At 43.3% G+C, this 18,196-nt stretch overlaps 1 protein-coding gene across 2 annotated transcripts in view; it reads left to right on the top strand.

Annotated features, from left to right (window-relative positions):
* LOC142566670 (cytochrome P450 3A43-like) overlaps nucleotides 1-18,196 on the top strand; it is a 169,162-nt gene that overhangs the window by 45,142 nt on the left and 105,824 nt on the right. Inside the window, exon 2 of one of the 2 annotated variants that reach the window (XM_075677502.1) lies at nucleotides 15,225-15,428. The exons of the other annotated variant lie outside the window; for it this stretch is intronic. Within the exon in view, the coding sequence (XP_075533617.1) occupies nucleotides 15,249-15,428 (180 nt within the window). The 5' untranslated portion in view covers nucleotides 15,225-15,248. The remainder of the gene's footprint in view (nucleotides 1-15,224; nucleotides 15,429-18,196) is intronic. 2 annotated transcript variants of the gene reach the window in all.

The following is an 18,196-nucleotide window of genomic DNA, read 5'->3' as shown; positions in this document are numbered from 1 at the left end:
TCTGGTGCGAAATACAGCTGCGCGCGCACTCTGTCCCCGCCCGCTTCGGCGCTAGCAAAGCCGCGATTTTGAAACATGCTATGCATGTTACATTGTTTTTCGGCGTTTCGTGCGTGGTCAGAGTGGCGCTTCGACCGCGTTATCAGGGGGTTCTTGTTATCAGTGGGATCAGTTGGCCTTGAGATACGGATTATAAGTGTCGCAAAGAGGAAGGAACAGCAGCAGAGTCGCGCAACCTGCTGTTGGTGCTCCTTCCGTATCGTTATCATTATCATGTGCTGTCTGTACGTGTTTGCGACAGGCAATGCAGTTGTTTTCAATCAAGTTATTTGAGAACGCTGCTTTATGGTACAGGTGGGAGCGCAGTCAGCTGGTATTTTTCATAATTCGTGAAGTTTCTCTGTCACTGGGAAAAAATTGTAAGCAATTAGTAAGTCGCTGAAAACATCGCATTTAGATGTCATTTTGGGGCGCCTACAAATGCCACATTACCATCTTGAAAATTAAGTACTACTCGAGTTAGACAACTAAATGCAAATTCCTAAATTAAATGCCAATAATGGAAGGATTACTGACGGCTACTCCACTGTACCAGAAAGAATAAGCGCTAAGCTTTGTTGGAGTAACGCAACTGCTCCTTTTTAAGTCATGGTGCATCATAATTAGGGAACACTGTATAACTCACTCAGTAACCGAAATCAGGCCAAGCCGAATGCCCTCGAAATCAGAATCAACAGCAGTCATGCGCAGCAGCGCTCATGGTCAAACTCACAAGAGAGGCTGCAGTTTCGCCGGAAAGGCGAAGCACTATTGGGGATAGCCAAGTGTGCGACAATTACACGAAGGAAGATTATACCACCGAGAGGAGTCAGGCTGTGAAAGTGAACTGTCTCCTATTATGAGGTCTTGTATATGTTCATCTAACGTTGTCATTTCAGCACTCAATCCTTCGAGGTCACACAAAGTTTCCTCAAGTGCAAGAAATGTATATATATAACAAAAATGGGTAGGTAATAACAATGGGGGTAATAAAAATGGGTAAATGGCAGACATTGTCAGCTGCTTACGGAAACCTTACCATAATCATTGAAAAGGAAGCTGTATAATCAGTGCATTTTACCGGTGCTGCCATATTGGGCAGAGTCTTGGAGACCGACAAAGAAGCTTGAGAACAAGGACCACTCAAATGCTAGGTATAACCTTGAGAGACAGAAAGAGAGTGGTTTGGATACGAGAGTAAATGGATGCAGCCGATGGTATAATTAACATTAAGATAAAGAAATGGTCCTGGGCAGGTCATGTAATACACAGGTTAGATAACCGTTGAACCATTAGGGCTACAGAATGAGTACCAAGAGAAGGGAAGGAAGGCAGGAGACTGGGTAGTGCGATGAAATTAGGAAATTCGCGGGTCCTAGTTGGAATGGGTTGGCGCAGGAAAGGGGTAATTCGCGATCGCAGGCAGAGGGGCTCGTCGTGCAATGGGCAGAAAATAGGCTGCTTGTATATATATATATATACATATATATATATATATATATATATATATATATATATATATATATATATATATATATATATATATATATATATATATATATGATTCGGAAAGCTGGTTCTCATGACGCCTGGGGCAAGAAGGACGTTCCACGTCCGCCGCCAAGGTCTGTGAATGGTGGCGCTGTCTAGCACTCCCAGGGTTCTACTAGGACACATAAATACCCAAGAAAGTCGATGGGGAAACAGCGCCGCGGTAGCTCAATTGGTAGAGCATCGCACGAGAAATGCGGCGGTTGTGGGTTCGGTTCCCACCTGCGGCAAGTTGTTCTTTCCTCCACTTTAATTTCGATGAATTTATCGTTTCTTCATTTCATTTATTAAGCACAAGTACTTTCCCCTATGTTGCCCTTGGTGTCAGTGTTTGTTGGCTTCTTATGATATGACTAATAAAAATCGGGCCCCTCGGTTAACCCCTTTCTTCGCGTTTATATATCTATATATATACAGTGAAGTAGACGCGCGTATGAAGCGGTGTATTGAAGTTTCGGCCGGGGTCCCGCCTTCATCAGAATACATTCCATGGTGTCAGTACAGTTAATATACATATGCCTATCAACCAAATGAAGATACGTTTACATGAAAAACGAATAAAATGGGCGAACAAAATGCATCCTAATCGTTCAAAGGATAGCTGACACGTGTATAAACCAATGGCGATTGCAAACATATTATTTAAAATACACAGCATAAAAACGCACCGAAATGAGTTGTAAAAACCAATGGCCACGTGACAACAAAAGATCGATATGTGCTCAATATGTGCTATGTTATCAAGCAAACACGGACACAGAAAAAGGGGAATAGCAGAAGGGACAAGTGACGGGCTACAAAGACAGGCAACTCAATTTTCGTACACATTCATTCATACCACACGCGACGGTATCAAACTTATCTATAAGGAAGGATTCCCGGTCTTCTCTATCATAATTTGAACGAAATCCAGATTCAAGCAACGTGATTCTCAGTTGATCAAATGAGTGGTCAGGAAGATGCACGTGTCTTGAGATGGGCAGATTGGGCAACGTGTTAGCGTGGGATTTATGATTGTTAAAGCGGAATCTGAAAGACCCTTCTGTTTGTCCGATGTACCGTTTTTTGCAGAGCGTACATTGAATCACGTATATTACGTTTTTTGTGTCGCAGTCGAAATCGCCTTTCATTTTTAAACAAAAGTTTGAAGACGTACTAGTAACCTGTTACGATGTGACGATGTAGGGGCATGCTTTACATCGCTGTTTTCCACAAGGATGGCATCCGATGGCATCAGGGCAGTGAGTCTTAGATGATGATGCTAGTATACGTCGAAAATTTCTGGCTTTACGGTCTACTGCTTTAGGCGGAACAGAGAATATGTTTTTGAGGCGTGGACTTTGCATTAGAATATTGTGGGGTTTCTTTAATACATGCGAAACACTTGAGATTGACGCAGTGTGGGTTAGGACAAGATTTGTCTGGGGCGAGGGAGTCGGTTTCTTCTTAATGCAAAGAAGCGTCCTTCGGTCATGCACGTCTGCGCGTTTTATTGCATCGTCAATCAATTGTGGTGGGCAATTTTGTTCGCCTAAAGCGTTTTTTAGGGTACTGCAATTCTTTTGAAATTCTGGTTGCTCAGAAGAAATTCTTTTAAAACGTAAGGCTTGGCTATAAGGAATGCTTGTCTTGCAATGTTTAACGTGACTGCTATCGAAACCCAAATATTGACATCTATCTGTCGGCTTTTTGTATAGGGCAGTAGGTAGTTTATCATTTAACACTGAAACGCTGACGTCAAGGAAGTTAATAGTAGATGCAGAATGCGTGTGAGAAAGTGATATGGATGGATGGGCATTGTTAAAATCAGATATGAAAGAAAGCAGTTCCTGTTCCCCATGACGCCAAATCAGAAAAACATCGTCAAGGTATTGTTTGTACTAAAAAGGTTTTAACTTCCTGGTTAGCAAAAAAAATTTTTAAATACCTGGTTAGCAAAAATTGCCGGGGTGGACACCCCGGCAATTCTTCGTCATCCTCTGTTAGCAGGTCTGCCCATCAGGAGCAGAATAATATTGTTAATATTTCGGACATTCAACTAACAGCTGAGGAGTGCAGTGTGCTACGTCCTGGTCTTAATTTTTGTCCAGCAACAGGTGGACATAATGAATTTCAACCACTGAAAGATTTGGATAATTTCGCCCGTAACTTACGCTTGCGCGAATACTTCCATGACCGCTCTAATTCAAGCGATTCGAAACAAGCATTACCCTCTGGCAAGCACTGGGTCCCTCCTACACAGCGAGATAGATTTTTGGACATGTATATGAAAGCAGTACAACGAGACGTTCTGCAATTGTATAAAAAACAAGCACCCTTCCGCCGTAATTTGTCCGCCAGCGAAATGAAAGCACTAGATACCCTGTCCTCTCGCAAGGACATCGTCATTAAGCCTGCTGACAAAGGTGGTGCCGTTGTCATAATGAACAAGTCCGATTACGCCGCAGAGGCCCACAGACAGCTAGCGGACGCGACGTTTTATAAACGCCTTGATCATGACCCCACTGAGCAATATAAATCTCTGATCAAAAGCACAGTGCTAGATCTCTTCAAGAAGAAAAAGGTGCCTGACAATGCGCTTCATTCTCTAATTCGACTAAGTCCTGTTGCTGGTCGTTTTTACTTTTTACCTAAAATACATAAGATAAACAACCCAGGTCGTCCCATCATTTCTGGTATAGGTACAGTCACAGAAAATTGGTCCAGCTACGTAGGTTCCCTGATTAGTAATATCCCAGCTACGTTTGCCTCTTACGTAAGAGACACTACCCACTTCCTGTCGGATGTAATCGATCTCATTATTCCTCAAGGTTCTCTTTTGGTCACACTTGATGTAGCATCTTTGTATACTAACATTCCACATTCTGATGGCATCATGGTAGTCGTCCATTGCTACGAATGTGTATCACCCGAGAAAGTCACCAATAGCGACACATTGGCAACTGCGCTAGCCCCTATTTTAGAACTAAATAACTTCGAATTTGAAGGACAGCACTATGTGCAAGTCAGTGGGACGTCTATGGGTACGCGAATTGGGCCGAACTACGCCAATTTATTTATGGGTCAGCTAGAAGATAAGAAGTCAATATTTGCACTTCGATAGCAGTCACGTTAAACATTGCAAGACTAGCATTCCTTGTAGCCAAGCCTTATGTTTTAAAAGAATTTGTTCTGAGCAATCAGAGTCTCAAAAGAATTGCGGTACCATAAAAAACGATTTAGCCAAACAAAATCGCCCACCACAATTATTCGACGATGCAATAAAACGCGCAGACGTGCATGACCGAAGGACGCTTCTTTGCATTAAGAACAAACCGACTCCCTCACCCCAGACAAATCTTGTCCTAACCCACACTGCGTCAGTCTCAAGTGTTTCGCATGTATTAAAGAAACACCACAATATTCTAATGCAAAGTGAACGCCTCAAAAACATATTCTCTGATCCGCCTAAAGCAGTGTACCGTAAAGCCAGAAATATTCGAGATATACTAGCATCATCATCTAAGATTGACTGCCCTGATGCTATCGGATGCCATCCTTGTCGAAAACCGCGATGTAAAGCATGCCCCTACATCGTCACATCGCAACAGGTTACTAGTACGTCTTCAAACTTTTCTTCAAAAATGAAAGGCGATTTCGACTGCGACACAAAAACGTAATATACGTGATTCAATGTACGCTCTGCAAGAAACGGTACATCGGACAAACAGAAGGGTCTTTCAGATTCCGCTTTAACAATCATAAATCCCACGCTAACACGTTGCCCAACCTGCCCATCTCAAGACACGTGCATCTTCCGGACCACTCATTTGATCAACTGAGAGTCACGGTGCTTGAATCTGGATTTCGTTCTAATTATGACAGAGAAGCCCGCGAATCCTTCCTTATATATAAGTTTGATACCGTCGCGTGTGGTATGCATAAATGTGTAGGAAAATTGAGTTGCCTGTCTTTGTAGCCCGTCACTGGTCCCTTCTGCTATTCCCTTTTTTCTGTGTCCGTGTTTGCTTGATAACCTAGCACATATTGAGCACATATTGAGCACATATTGACCTTTTGTTGTCACGTGGCCGTTGGTTTTTACAATCCATTTCGGTGGGTTTTTATGCTTAGTATTTTAGATATGTTTGCAATCGCCATCGGTCTATACACGTATCAGCTATCCTTTGAACGATTCGGATGCGTTTTGTTCGCCCATTTTATTCGTGTTTCATGTAAACGTATCTTCATTTGGTTGATAGGCACATGTATATTAACTGTACTGACACCATGCAATGTATTCTGATGAAGGCCGGACCCCGGCCGAAACGCCAATAAACCGCTTCATACGCCCGTCTACTTCACTGTGAATATGTACCCGCACCCAGAACTGCTTTTTTTCTGGTATATATATATATATATATATATATATATATATATATATATATATATATATATATATATATATATATATATATATATTTGTGCATGCTTTGAGCTTACTTTCCACTGTTATTTTTTTTTCATGTCCGCGTGTGCGCTGCCGGTATATTTGGTTTTGCAATATAGGACGTCCTTCCATGCCACGTCCTTCAACATGTGAAACCGTGTGGGACATCAACTCTTTTCAGCCTTTAAATAGTAGGTTGGAAGCGGCAATGATTTCATGCGCCGTTTTAGTGTAATGGTTTAAGCGTGTGGTTGTCGCATCGGGAATATTGCTTTTGTAGGACAGTCTGAGCGTGGCCACGTGTTTGAAAATGTGCGAACGTGTGTTGTCCCTTCAGTGTGTGTGGCATTTATTGCTTTAAAGATATTGCTAGTAAATAATTTGTGACATTTAAGCATTTGGCTTCCATGTGTATCGCACGTGGTTTGTAAGTACGTGCTCTGAAAGGCCCGGTGCTTGCATTAGAAAAACCGAAGTGCAAGATATTGCAAGAAAGACGTTAAAGCTGGCAGCGTGCGGGGGGGGGGGGCGGCAAGGTAGATCAGGGGAAGGATGAGAATGGAGTCGGTATGGAGTCGATCGACAAACACTGTAGTAGCTATGTTAGACTAAATAAAATGTGGGATATCCAATATCGGCTTGTGAAGCGGATCGAAGAGCCGAAAAGTGAGCTCACCATTGAGAGAGATGCACAGAATGTACTTGAAGAAGGACTTCGGGCAGCCGAGGAAAAATTGAACAGGACCGACATCGTGAACAGAAGTGGTAGGGCGATGGAACACCGTCTCCCGGTGTCACCGAACAGGGAGTGTGAACGTGGCACGCGGAAAGTGGGCTGGGTGCAGCTGAAACGAGCCTCATCTACCATGAAGAATTCACGAAGAAAAAGCAGGAACCAAGGGGTCATCGCCCTGTGTCAAACGCGAGTCACACAGAAGAGGATGGCAAAGGATGGAAGAAGATGCCTCGCCAGTTGGAGTGAGTGAAATTGTGATTATCGCCGGCAACTAAACCTGGCTAGGTACTCAGATGCAATTGTGGAGCGGGTGAAAGGCGACAAAAGAGTGACGGCAGGGAAATTTACAGGGCGGAAATTGGGTTTTGCCATAGAGCAAGAAAAAGAAAGCCTTGCGGAAAATTCCCACGGATGCAACCTTGTAGTAGCAAGTGGTCTAAACAACGTGCTAAAGAGAACAGGGGCAAGGCTAGTCCAGCGCTTGGCGAAGGGGGTAGACGATTTGCACGAGATGTCCTCTCAGGTGCAGATCGTGGCGTGCACGGTGCCCGTACGTCACAGCAACCTAGAAAGAGCGGTGGTGGCTGCAAATGAGGTCATATGAAGAATGAGCCGAGAGAAAGGATTGTGGTTGTGCAGGGATGGAAGTGCTGCGCCTATTGCGCCAGCTTGCGCCAAACCATTGAGCTGCACCAACCTGCGCCAAAACACTAATTTTGTATGAAGTAGCCAAATTTAGCAGGATGTTCATGTCCATGTTTAAGCCTAAGCAATCCATTTCAGCGTTGGTGTCTTTGGAGTGTGGGTGGGTGTCGTGGCATAATTGTAACTAAGCCACTGCAATATGGAAACCATTTATGGCATACATTGCATTACGAATGTTATATAAAAGTGTTGCGCGTTTGCGTATATGCGGGCCAGCTAAAGATGAGTTGAAATGGCGCTCATTTCTTGGAGCAGTCGGGAAGGAAAGCCACACTGAATGAAAAAGGTCCTGCAGTGTGCTCAGCGCGTAGCTCATCAGTTATGTCATAAATTTTAGCACTCCATTTAGCGCCACATAGGTATATCTGCGTCAATTTTATCTCAAACCTCATGAGAGCCCTTTTGTGCTCCACGGCGAAGAGCGGTGGTGTTGTGCGATGAAACGGGCCGTCGCGCCAACAGATCGAACGTTCTTGTCGATCGATCGCTCGGTTCTGGAAAGCAAGAATTCGTCGCTTGTTGCCCGGAAGCGCTATTGAGTGACAAGCCAATAGGGCGAAGCCTGAACCCGATGCACATCAGTCGAGTACTAATGATTTTGCACGGAAAGAGCAAACGACTAAATTTTGATACGTGCAAGGATAAGAACCTGCTGCAAGACCTTGAGAAATAATTTACGCACCCCTTACATCATCCTAAATTAATAAATCACGCATCAGGCCAGTTTCGGCGCGTATTTGCATCCCTCAAACCAGCAACACCAGGAAGACGTTTTCAAAGTCGTCGCTCACATGGGGTACGACATGTAGGCGACTAACGAACGCGACAGTAATCTCCATCGTGACGCTTGTTGCTATCGCGCGCAAGATCGCTTGCATAAGGTTTATATTTAATGGGTGAACACCATGCGTGTGACGTTCTAAATCTATTTCCCAAGTGCACCAAGCGTCCAGTTATCGGGTTGATAGTACGGTATGCCGACAGAGGGCCTGCTTTCTGCCACGAAACTTGGTTACAAATATGCGATGGCAACCACAATCATCATTCAAAGTTGCACTCAGGCAGCACAATTTTCAGCCCGGCCACACCACACAAAATCAGGTTCTTCCCGCAGCAGAAAGCAAGTCAAAGACGTAACGTTTCATATTTAGTCAACCTTATCGGCCAAATTGTGGTCATAATTAGGCGTTTGGCGAAACCGCAAAACTCCGAAATTGCGTTCGCCGCAACGATGTTCATGACGCATATTGTGCAGATCAAGTCCATAAATTTTAGTAAACTGTCAACAGATATGTGGTAATGTATTCGCACTTTCCAAACCGGAGGGGATGAGCCGACAACAAACCCACCCCGGGTGCATTCACGGATGGTTTGACTGCTGACCGGCGATAAGGTCCACGCCTGATCGACCGTGGACCAGAGGCATGAGACGGGAGCCGACGTAAATACACACACTCAATTTAATAAAATAAAAACAAGAACAAGCAAACTCTAAGCAGATAGTGCCAAGCTTCGCGGAAGGTGTGCGGGTCCTACACAAGACCAACTCTGACGCGACGCGTGACACAAAACCCACGACGTGGGAATTCACAACACTCGCAATATATTAAAAAAAAAATACGTGGCGCAAATGAAAGATACACTCGACAATGAACGCGGCAAACACTATCCTAACAGAGCATGCAAAACTGAACACACGATGAATACTCAAAGATGGAACGCGATTTAAAAAAAAAAAAGAGTCCGGCAGAAAGTTCCTAGAGCAGGTTGGAACCCGAGGCTTATCTGCGGCGTGCTCACGGAGATCCCGACCTGAAGAGGGTCGAGCTGCTGGTACCTCGCTGCTGAAGATCTTGACGGCTTGCACCGTCTCTCGATCTACCAGCGAAGACTTTGGCGTGGAGGTTTCAGCCTGCCGACCACATCTTCAGCTGTCTCTCAGTGCACGACCAGCCTGCTCCATCTTCCAAACTACTCTGCCCACGCTCGCCGAGGCAACTCGTCCCTCGTCACGCTCTGGTGGCCCACGTGGTCAACCGGTCCGGTGAACTCGAGAACAATGGGGAGTTCTACCGATCGCCGTGCGAGCGGCGCGGCGGCTGCGGCGGCAATGAGAGCCATCATGAGATGGGCGCGGGCACGCACTTTGTGACCTCAACCATTGTTCGACGAACCAAATAACGGTTGCTGTGTTACACTGGCTTCATGGAGCCTTTGGCGGAACCGCAAATAAGTCGAATAATCAGGCTTGTTCAAAATATTGAACGACGACGCAGACAGTAAAGCCAGTGAACACTTTTACCCCTTTAATATTTTCAAAAATATCTGGGAGCTTTTTCTCTGCAAGCGATGTGAGAAACTGGCAAGCGTACAATGACCAATACCTCACTTCACACCTGCAGTATTCTGCTATCTTACCTCAAGGTCACCAACAATTCCAAATTACTAGAGCACACTACGAAAACCGCGTTCTCTGTACCTTGATGGGTGGTCACTGTGAATATTGCTTGTTTATTGTGCACGAATACGTTATTGGCTAAATTTATAAATTTAGCCAGTCGACAAGATGTCAGTGAAAGAGTTGTGCATGACGTTTACAAATGGCGGATAAGAGCATTTAAAGCAACCTAGGATTCGTGAAGAACCCGCCATGCTGGCGTAGTGGCTTTGGAGCTCCGCTGCTAAGCCTGAGTATGCGGGATGAAATCCCAGCGGCCACCTTTCGATGGGGGCGACATGCGAGAACACCCGTGTACGCTGCACTGGGTGCACGTTAAAGAACACCAGGTGGTCAAAATTAACCCGGAGTCTCCCACTATGGCGTGCCTCGTAATCATATCGTGGTTTTGGCACGTAAAACCCCAGAACTTAATTTTAATTTATTTCGTTAGGAATGTTTTAAGGAGAAAGAAAGCGCGTGAAATAAATAAAAAGAAGAAAAAGAACCGCTGCGCACCAAAGATTAAATCAATGTTTCCGCAAACCTCGTCAAATTGGGGCACTGGGAGCGAGCGGCCACGCTTTTTTCTCGCCTCGTTAGAGCCGCGTTAGCAGCTTTTGGCACGCATCTTCGGCCCGTGACAAAAGTGAAGTAGCACGATCTTGTGCGGTCTGCCTTCAGCGTCGTTAGAAGACCGCGGCCCAAGATTGCACGTTCTTAAATTACAACATGCATTGACGACGATGTTTCTGTCTTTGACCACTTACAGTACTGGTGCGGAGACCTGTTGTCCCGTGTATTGTTTTTTTTCTAATTCGCGAGCTTTTTCTTCTCTCTTTATTTTTTGTCACTACATACGATGTGATCGATAATTTCTCGACGTATGCCACAACCTTTGCATTGGAAATTTATTGAATAAATAAGATAATAAATGTTAGTTCATTAAAATTAACTATTAGGTGCTTGTTCACAATGAAAAAAAAACTCGACTAGCATTAACACTAGCCTATCAACTTAGAGTGAGTGCTGTTCACGGGAAGCTCTCGCTCATTTTTTTTCTTGGCCACATTTAGTGGGCACATACAGTATGCAATTTAATGGTGGTTTCTGAGAAACATGTATGGGTTTCTATTGAAGCGTCATGCTACATTCAGGTGGAGGACGACTTTTCTCTGTCATGATTTTGCTTACCTTGCCGTCTTCCGCAGAACTGATAGTGTTTTGCAAAGTGAAGTAAAGAACACATTTTCTTCATATGCCTGCATTTCACTCATATTGACATTTACCAAGCTGCAACAAAACGCTGTTGCGACGCCGGTAATGTGAACCTCGACCGGCGGTACCACTGGGTAGCGTGGCGTTGTTGGCAGGCCGTAGGCGTCCGAGAGACCATCGCGACCAAGCAGAGGCGAGACGATTTCTAGTGCGAAATTGAGCTGTTTATCCCATGGTAAGGAAGTAGCAAAGAAAGAAGAGAATACACAAATATACATTTGTGGGGCCACTTAAGAGGAAGCTTTTGCTCGGGCCCCAACTCCGACGCGGCCAATTCAAATTTATGTAAAACACAGAAACGCGTTTCTGAGATAACCCCTGTACCGATTGTAATGAAATTTGTTGCATTTCAGAGAAAAACGTAAATTCTAGTAAATGTTAAAAGCTGAATTTTTATTTAGGGCCTGAGTTTTGTTTAAAAAATTCTATAATTTCGAAGGCTCGAAAAATATGGAAGCATGAAGTTTACAAATTAATAGCTCTGCTTCTAGAACCGATATCTCGGTTCCGTAAACTGCATCCATTGATCATTCTAAGCGGCCAAACTCAGTATGTCAATTTATGTATGCGTGCATTCATTGCGTTATGTACAAAGGTTCAGCAAAAGCTATTTGTCCATATTACTAAATTTTGTGAGATGCATGTGCAACGTATCAATTTTGTCCACTTTAGATGTACTATTAGATGCAATTCACATTATTGTGCTATGAGTTTCATTATTGAGCTACAGAGTTGTAAATTTGATAGTTTCGTTCGCTGAAAATTAGCGATTTTTGCCAATCTTTATTAAAAGTTGACAAGCTATATAGAAAATTCGAAATCAACAGTCATTAGTCTTTAGGTTTTTTTTAAATGCATCAAACATTGTCAAATTTAGTGCAGTCGTTGCCGAGAAAAAACGAACTGTTCATGCCAGCGCCCTGAATCGTGTAGTGATCAATGTGTCATAACAGACCGCCACAAAGCAAATCTCTAGAAGGTGTATTAGAAACAATTCGCTTATGCAGTGCCGTGATATTTATTTGAATTCTTAAAAATTGTTTCAAACCTTTGACCACTTTGGCGCTTCATTTGTCTGATTAATCATGCTTTATGTTAGACGTGGCTTTGAAACGCGTTACCGCTTCTGTGGCCTAGTCAATATTTGAGTAGTGCTATGGTGCGTTGAAAGAAATGGGCCATAGGCATTAGTGCTGTCCGTACAGCCAAGCTTTTCTCAATATTGCGAGGATTAGGAACGTTCCCATTGATTTGTCCATTTAGCAGGTAACGAGACGGTAAATTATAATTGATGTGTAATGGGAGGGCATTTTGTGCTTCTAAATTTGTGTGTGTGCCAAACATCCATGCAAGCAAAAATTCTGTCATAGTGTTGCTAGAGTCTGATATTATTCCATCTGCAAATCTCAATCAGTGTTGACAATGTAAGTAAAACGATATTGGGTCTTCCCAGACCATCGCATATGTGCAGTTCATGCCGTTTCTAGCCAGATCACTAAAGCTAAGCAACAATTCGAGGAACAGTTCATATCGGAAGGAGACAGATCATCTGGATTGCAATATGGCTGAATTTTATCGTCTAGAGACTATTTAAAATGTGACCTTCATGATAGTGCTTCCTCCGACAAAAGTGTTCCTTCTGTAAATTGACATGTTTGCTAGATCTTGCTGTCATTTTCGGTAATTCCTCGCCCTATGAACAAGTGGTGTTTTTCGATTCAGCTTAAGGTGCTGACCATTGCAATGAATATTATAGTGCCGACTACACATTCTGCCGCTAATCTTTAAAGAGCTGTGACATTGTTTGTACATAGGTCACTTGGGACTGTAATGGACACAGCGCTTGTGTCTCGTCCTTGCTACTTTGTGGTTGCATGTGTTTGCGCTGTTACAATTTTTATGTTAAGGATGCGCCAACTCGCTCAGAAAGAGGTTTTAATTAATGAAATGGACCTGACTCTCAACAAATTAAAGGGCTACGTTATGTAAATACGGATTAGAATGTGTCGCATCTTGCTCTTCAAAAATCTGTCTAATCTGTTAAAACGTTCTTAAGACAATTACAGAACGTCCTGCGGAATGTTTTGTATATTTTAAAATGTTTACAAGATTTTTTCAAAAACGTCTTGCAGCCGTTTTAATCCTCTGCAGCAAACCTTACAGAACGTCTGTTATCCCAAATTTGGCGGTGCATTAGACGGGTCTTCAGCACGACTACGAGACGTCTTAAACATTTGAGGAAGTTTTTACAAGATGTGTTTAAGAAGCCCAAATTTTTTTCTCCCAACATCTTTGATACGTCTTGTCGACGTTGAATACAGTTTCCACGACGTCGTCCTGATCTTGTCAATACGTCTTGTAGATGGCTATACGACTAATGTGTGTTCAGTAGGATATACGCGAGGTTATACGTGGTCTTATACGCGATCGTATGCGCAAGTTTTAATTTCAGTTACATTATTGCACCTGCGTTGTCTACTTTCGGCTGTGATTCACTTTAGTGATCTTCAGCTGCACTGTTTACAACTTTTACGGTGAAACATCAGTAGTTGCTTGGCAATAGCGCCGTGGTGTTCATATAACAGAAGCAGAAAAAAGGTTGTGGGGAAGGCAAATAAAGCTGTGAATTGAAGTATAACTTGTTTCATGTTTTCATGTAGTTTGTATTGGCGGCCTTCTATAATGGGTGTGGGAGGTTCGGTTCATTGACAACTCTTTCTTCACTTCATCTCAGCATGGCTTTCGCAAAAACTACTCCTGCGAAACACAACTAATATCGTTTATACATAACATTTCTTCCTCTTTAGACAAAGGCCAAGTCATTGACTGTATCTTTCTAGATTTTGCGAAAGCGTTTGACAAGGTGTGTCATCACTTACTGCTTCTCAAACTTAGTACTCTTAATATTGACCCTAATATTCTGAAATGGATAGAATGTTTTCTCAACAACCGTACCCAGTTTGTAACAGCTAACAATTCCAAATCCCCGCGCTGCGCCGTGAAGTCAGGTGTTCCTCAATAACGGTCTTGGGACCGTTATTATTCCTAATTTATATAAACGACTTACCTGCCGTAGTTAATAGTTCTATTAAACTTTTTGCCGACGATTGCGTTCTATACCGTGAAATAACTAATCAGCATGATAACTTTATGCTTCAGAAAGATCTAGATAACATTTCAAGGTGGTGCTCACAATGGCTAATGTTCTTAAATCCGACTAAATGCAAAATTATGTCAGTCTCACGTCGCTCGAACTCACCAACTCCTTTCGGCTATATTATCAATGAAACCAACCTTGAGCATGTGACTTCCTATAAATATCTTGGAATCCAGCTAAGCAGTAATCTTTCATGGCATGCGCACATCGAACATATCACGAACAATGCAAACAGATCTCTTGGCTACATTCGCAGGAATTTCTCAAAAGCCCCACCCCATTTGAAGTTACTGCTCTATAAAACACTAATTAGACCGAAGCTAGAATACGCGTCATCTGTCTGGGACTCTGGACAAAAAACACTAGCAGATACCATTGAGTCAGTTCAGAACAGGTCAGCACGATTCATCCTTTCTAATTATTCCCGCACATCTAGCGTTTCTTTAATGAAGTCGAACCTTGGCCTTATTAACTTGCACATTCGAAGAAAAATTTCCCGTCTCTGCCTTTTTCAAAAAATCTTTTACCAAAACAGCTCGCTTAAACAAGACTTAATTTCAGAGCCTTCGTACATGTCATCGCGTCTTGATCATCGGTTTAAAGTGTTCATTCCTTTCTGTCGCACAAATGTTTTCTCTGACTCATTTCTGCCAAAAACCAGTGCCGAGTGGAACCGCCTTCCCCCCTCCATCGCCTGCATCGAGGAGGCATCATCTTTCAAGACTGCAATAACTGATTATCTTTTGAATTTATCACCTTAATACTAATAATTGTTTGAGCATGTATTTTTTATTATTATTGTACCCACCCCCCTCTGTAACGCCCTTTTGGGCCCTGAGGGTACTGTAAATAAATAAATAAATAAATAAATTGCTGCACAATCTTCATGCAGTTCATTCATAAACCCCCATCTTCGATGGATTTTGCGTGGAGCATGGTTGGGCTCCTGGTGGCCGTCGTGGTCGTAGTCGCCGCCGCTTGGCTCCAGCGCAGACGCAAACAGATGTGCCTGTTGAAACGGTACGAGATACCTGGGCCTGAACCGAGCAGCGTCATCTTCGGAAACTGGAAAGAGTTCCGGAGGGACCCTCTTGAGGTACGAACACCTGCTCAACACTACTGCAAAAACATTAGAGAGAAAAGTAGACTTTTTGCTGCTTTGATCAAGGCATGTACCGCGGGAAGCAATTAATCTGAAAAGTTTATTGTGGCTTTTTTCGCCTCATTCACTGCTTCTTCACGCGCTTTTTTTTTTTTTTTGCTCTGGTGCTTGCATAGCCCTTAACTCTTTTCAGCGTCGATTTTCTCAGTGCTTCTGGGCGAACTTGACGGTGTGACAGAATCTAACCCACATGTTTTAGAAAGTTCCTCTTCTCAGCACTCTGTTTCGACTAAAGGTAGGGATGGGGACGTTGCTCCTCGACAGAGTTGGTGGCTGCGCCTCACTAACACTCTACGATAATTCTTCAGAACCGTCCTAGTTTTAGTTAAAGGGGGGCGCTGCGCTCTATTCAATGGAAAAACAGGAAAAAACATTGGCTCGCCGTGGAGGAAAAGAACTAAGGAGCTTACCAGCTAGTATGCGACTGATATAGTAAACAACACGATAACGAAGAATGTCAAATGAAACGCCAGAGGGGCTGAGACAATCTCATGAATGGCGGCAGTGAAAAACAAACCTACCATGAGTAATTACCAAAAAGATAAAAGCAAAATCAAGAAACGAACAATTTTCGGTAACTCAAGGGGCAGCTCCTTATTTTCGAATCGAAATCAGGGTGCCTCGAAGGTGTAGTTAAAGGTGAGGTACGCCAAGGAAGAAGCATGTGCTTGTGGTGGCAAAGCTATGCAACCTATCGAACATGTTTTATTACATTGTAAAGATATCTACCCAGCTTTAGATTTAGGCTCTTCTGGCCTCCTTGAAGCCCCAGCGTTCAGGCATAGCAGAGGGAAAGTAGATAGGGCCGAAATGGAGGTTAGTAGGAGGCGGTTGGAAGTTCGTTAGCAGTAAAGTAGGGCTACCACATCGAAAGGAGGCGTAAAAAAACAAAGTTTCCTGTAGTGGTTCAGAAAGTTTGATGCTGAGAATTCTTTGTGTGTGTGTGTGTGTTTTGTCAAAAAAAGAGGTAGGTCATTACGCAAAATACGAACAAGCGCTTGGTGGCGCAACTCACCACTCCGTTTCAAAAGGGACGCTCATAACATCCATCAATCCATCCATGGAAGGAACGAAGAGCTACGAGTCGAGGATGGTTATAAAATGCGGCCACACATTTTTCCCCTTCATTCTCCTCTTTTTTTTTATCTCTCCTGGCCTGTCACCTTTCATTTCCTTTCTTCCTTAGCCATTTCCCCAGCATATGTAGGTAGACAGACAACAGACGTTGACACTCGCTTACTTTTCCATTCTCTTCATTGTCGTCACCTGCCCATCAATTACTTGATCTTTGGTGCCTGCTGACGCTAGTTATAGTTGTATTATCTACATCAAAGAATCGGCAGCCCATGTCTTGACATATTATACGCACTCCTTTCTATATAACTGCGTATATCCTCCTGTTCTGAATGATGACCGCCCATGGTTGTGTCACGTGCTAGTGACTGTGAAGAAAGCAGCAAAACAGGGAATGACGAAACTAGTGTTTTATTGGGCGAATGTGGGGCCCTCAAAAACAGGCTACACTCAAAATACAGCGTTGCGCCTAACACGGTCGGCGAGCGTCAAAAATCTGATCAGCGGGTCCAGCGCGTCGGCTTTTATACATCCGTCATCGAAGGTTCCAGAGTAATTGCCGGTGCCCGGGTTTCTTCCATACATAAAAGCAGATTGCACAAGGTTTGGTGACAACAGACAGTGGATAGAACCAACGATAACTTCCGAGAAAGTTCCGATGCATGCAGGCGTGTCCTGCGCTGTTCGATAACATTTGTTAGGTGGTGAAACCTGGTCACCTGATAACACACGTGTTAGTTGTCGAAATGAGCTTCAGCTTATTTTCATACTTGGTACATTTTTATGCCTTTATAATTGTCCCACCTCTTTAAAAAGTTGTTTATTTCTTGAGATTCATGTCTCCGTTTATTCAAAACGTAATTGAATCAGCATATTTTCGCATTCATCCACTATAACTCAAAAGTTGTCATTACCAAACGTTTCTTACGTTGCAGATAAACTCGGTACGTCACAGACAAACCAAGCATCTGAAATAATGCTGAATAATCCTAGCTTTCCGTAGATGCATTTGGAGGCACCGTAGTTCTGAAATCTTCGCATCGCACGTTCAATAAATTCCTCCTGAGTGCTACTCTGCCTAAAAATATCACTAATCTAGACCTCTTGGGGAGTTGTAGGGAAACGCACTTGGGCAGCAATTTTTCCTCCATTGCAGTAATGGGGGAGTTTGTGGATTTCAAGGAGTCGAAATGCTGTCTGTGCAGTGAAAGAGGCGTTGTTCCCTGAGTGCTCGCCCTCACTTATATCCCAACTTCTTTTCTCGCTTCAGTGTACATTTGTGGCTGAATCAATGACAAGCGTCATGGTCACGACGGCCGCGACGCATGTCACAAAACACAGGATATGAAGCAAGACTAAACAACACAAGCGCTATATACCATCAGTTTGTCTTGCACAGTGTTTAACCAAATGGCCTCCCTTTCCACAGGTCTGTACATGAAGCTAGAAAGCATGGTCTTTTACACAAGGCAAAATAAAAAGAAGCTGATTTGTAGTAGACTAACCTCATTTTAAATTTTGGTTCCACATCTGGATAACTATTCTGTAACAATTCCTTACGCACGATTATTTTACATTCTCAAGATGTACTGCGAAGATCGGCCGATTTTCACAGAAATGTAGGTAAG

This window comes from Dermacentor variabilis, unplaced genomic scaffold (genome assembly GCF_050947875.1).
Source record: "Dermacentor variabilis isolate Ectoservices unplaced genomic scaffold, ASM5094787v1 scaffold_13, whole genome shotgun sequence".
Taxonomy (NCBI): domain Eukaryota; kingdom Metazoa; phylum Arthropoda; class Arachnida; order Ixodida; family Ixodidae; genus Dermacentor; species Dermacentor variabilis.
Note: the sequence above shows the minus strand (reverse complement) of the source record. Positions and strands in the feature narration are given on the sequence as shown.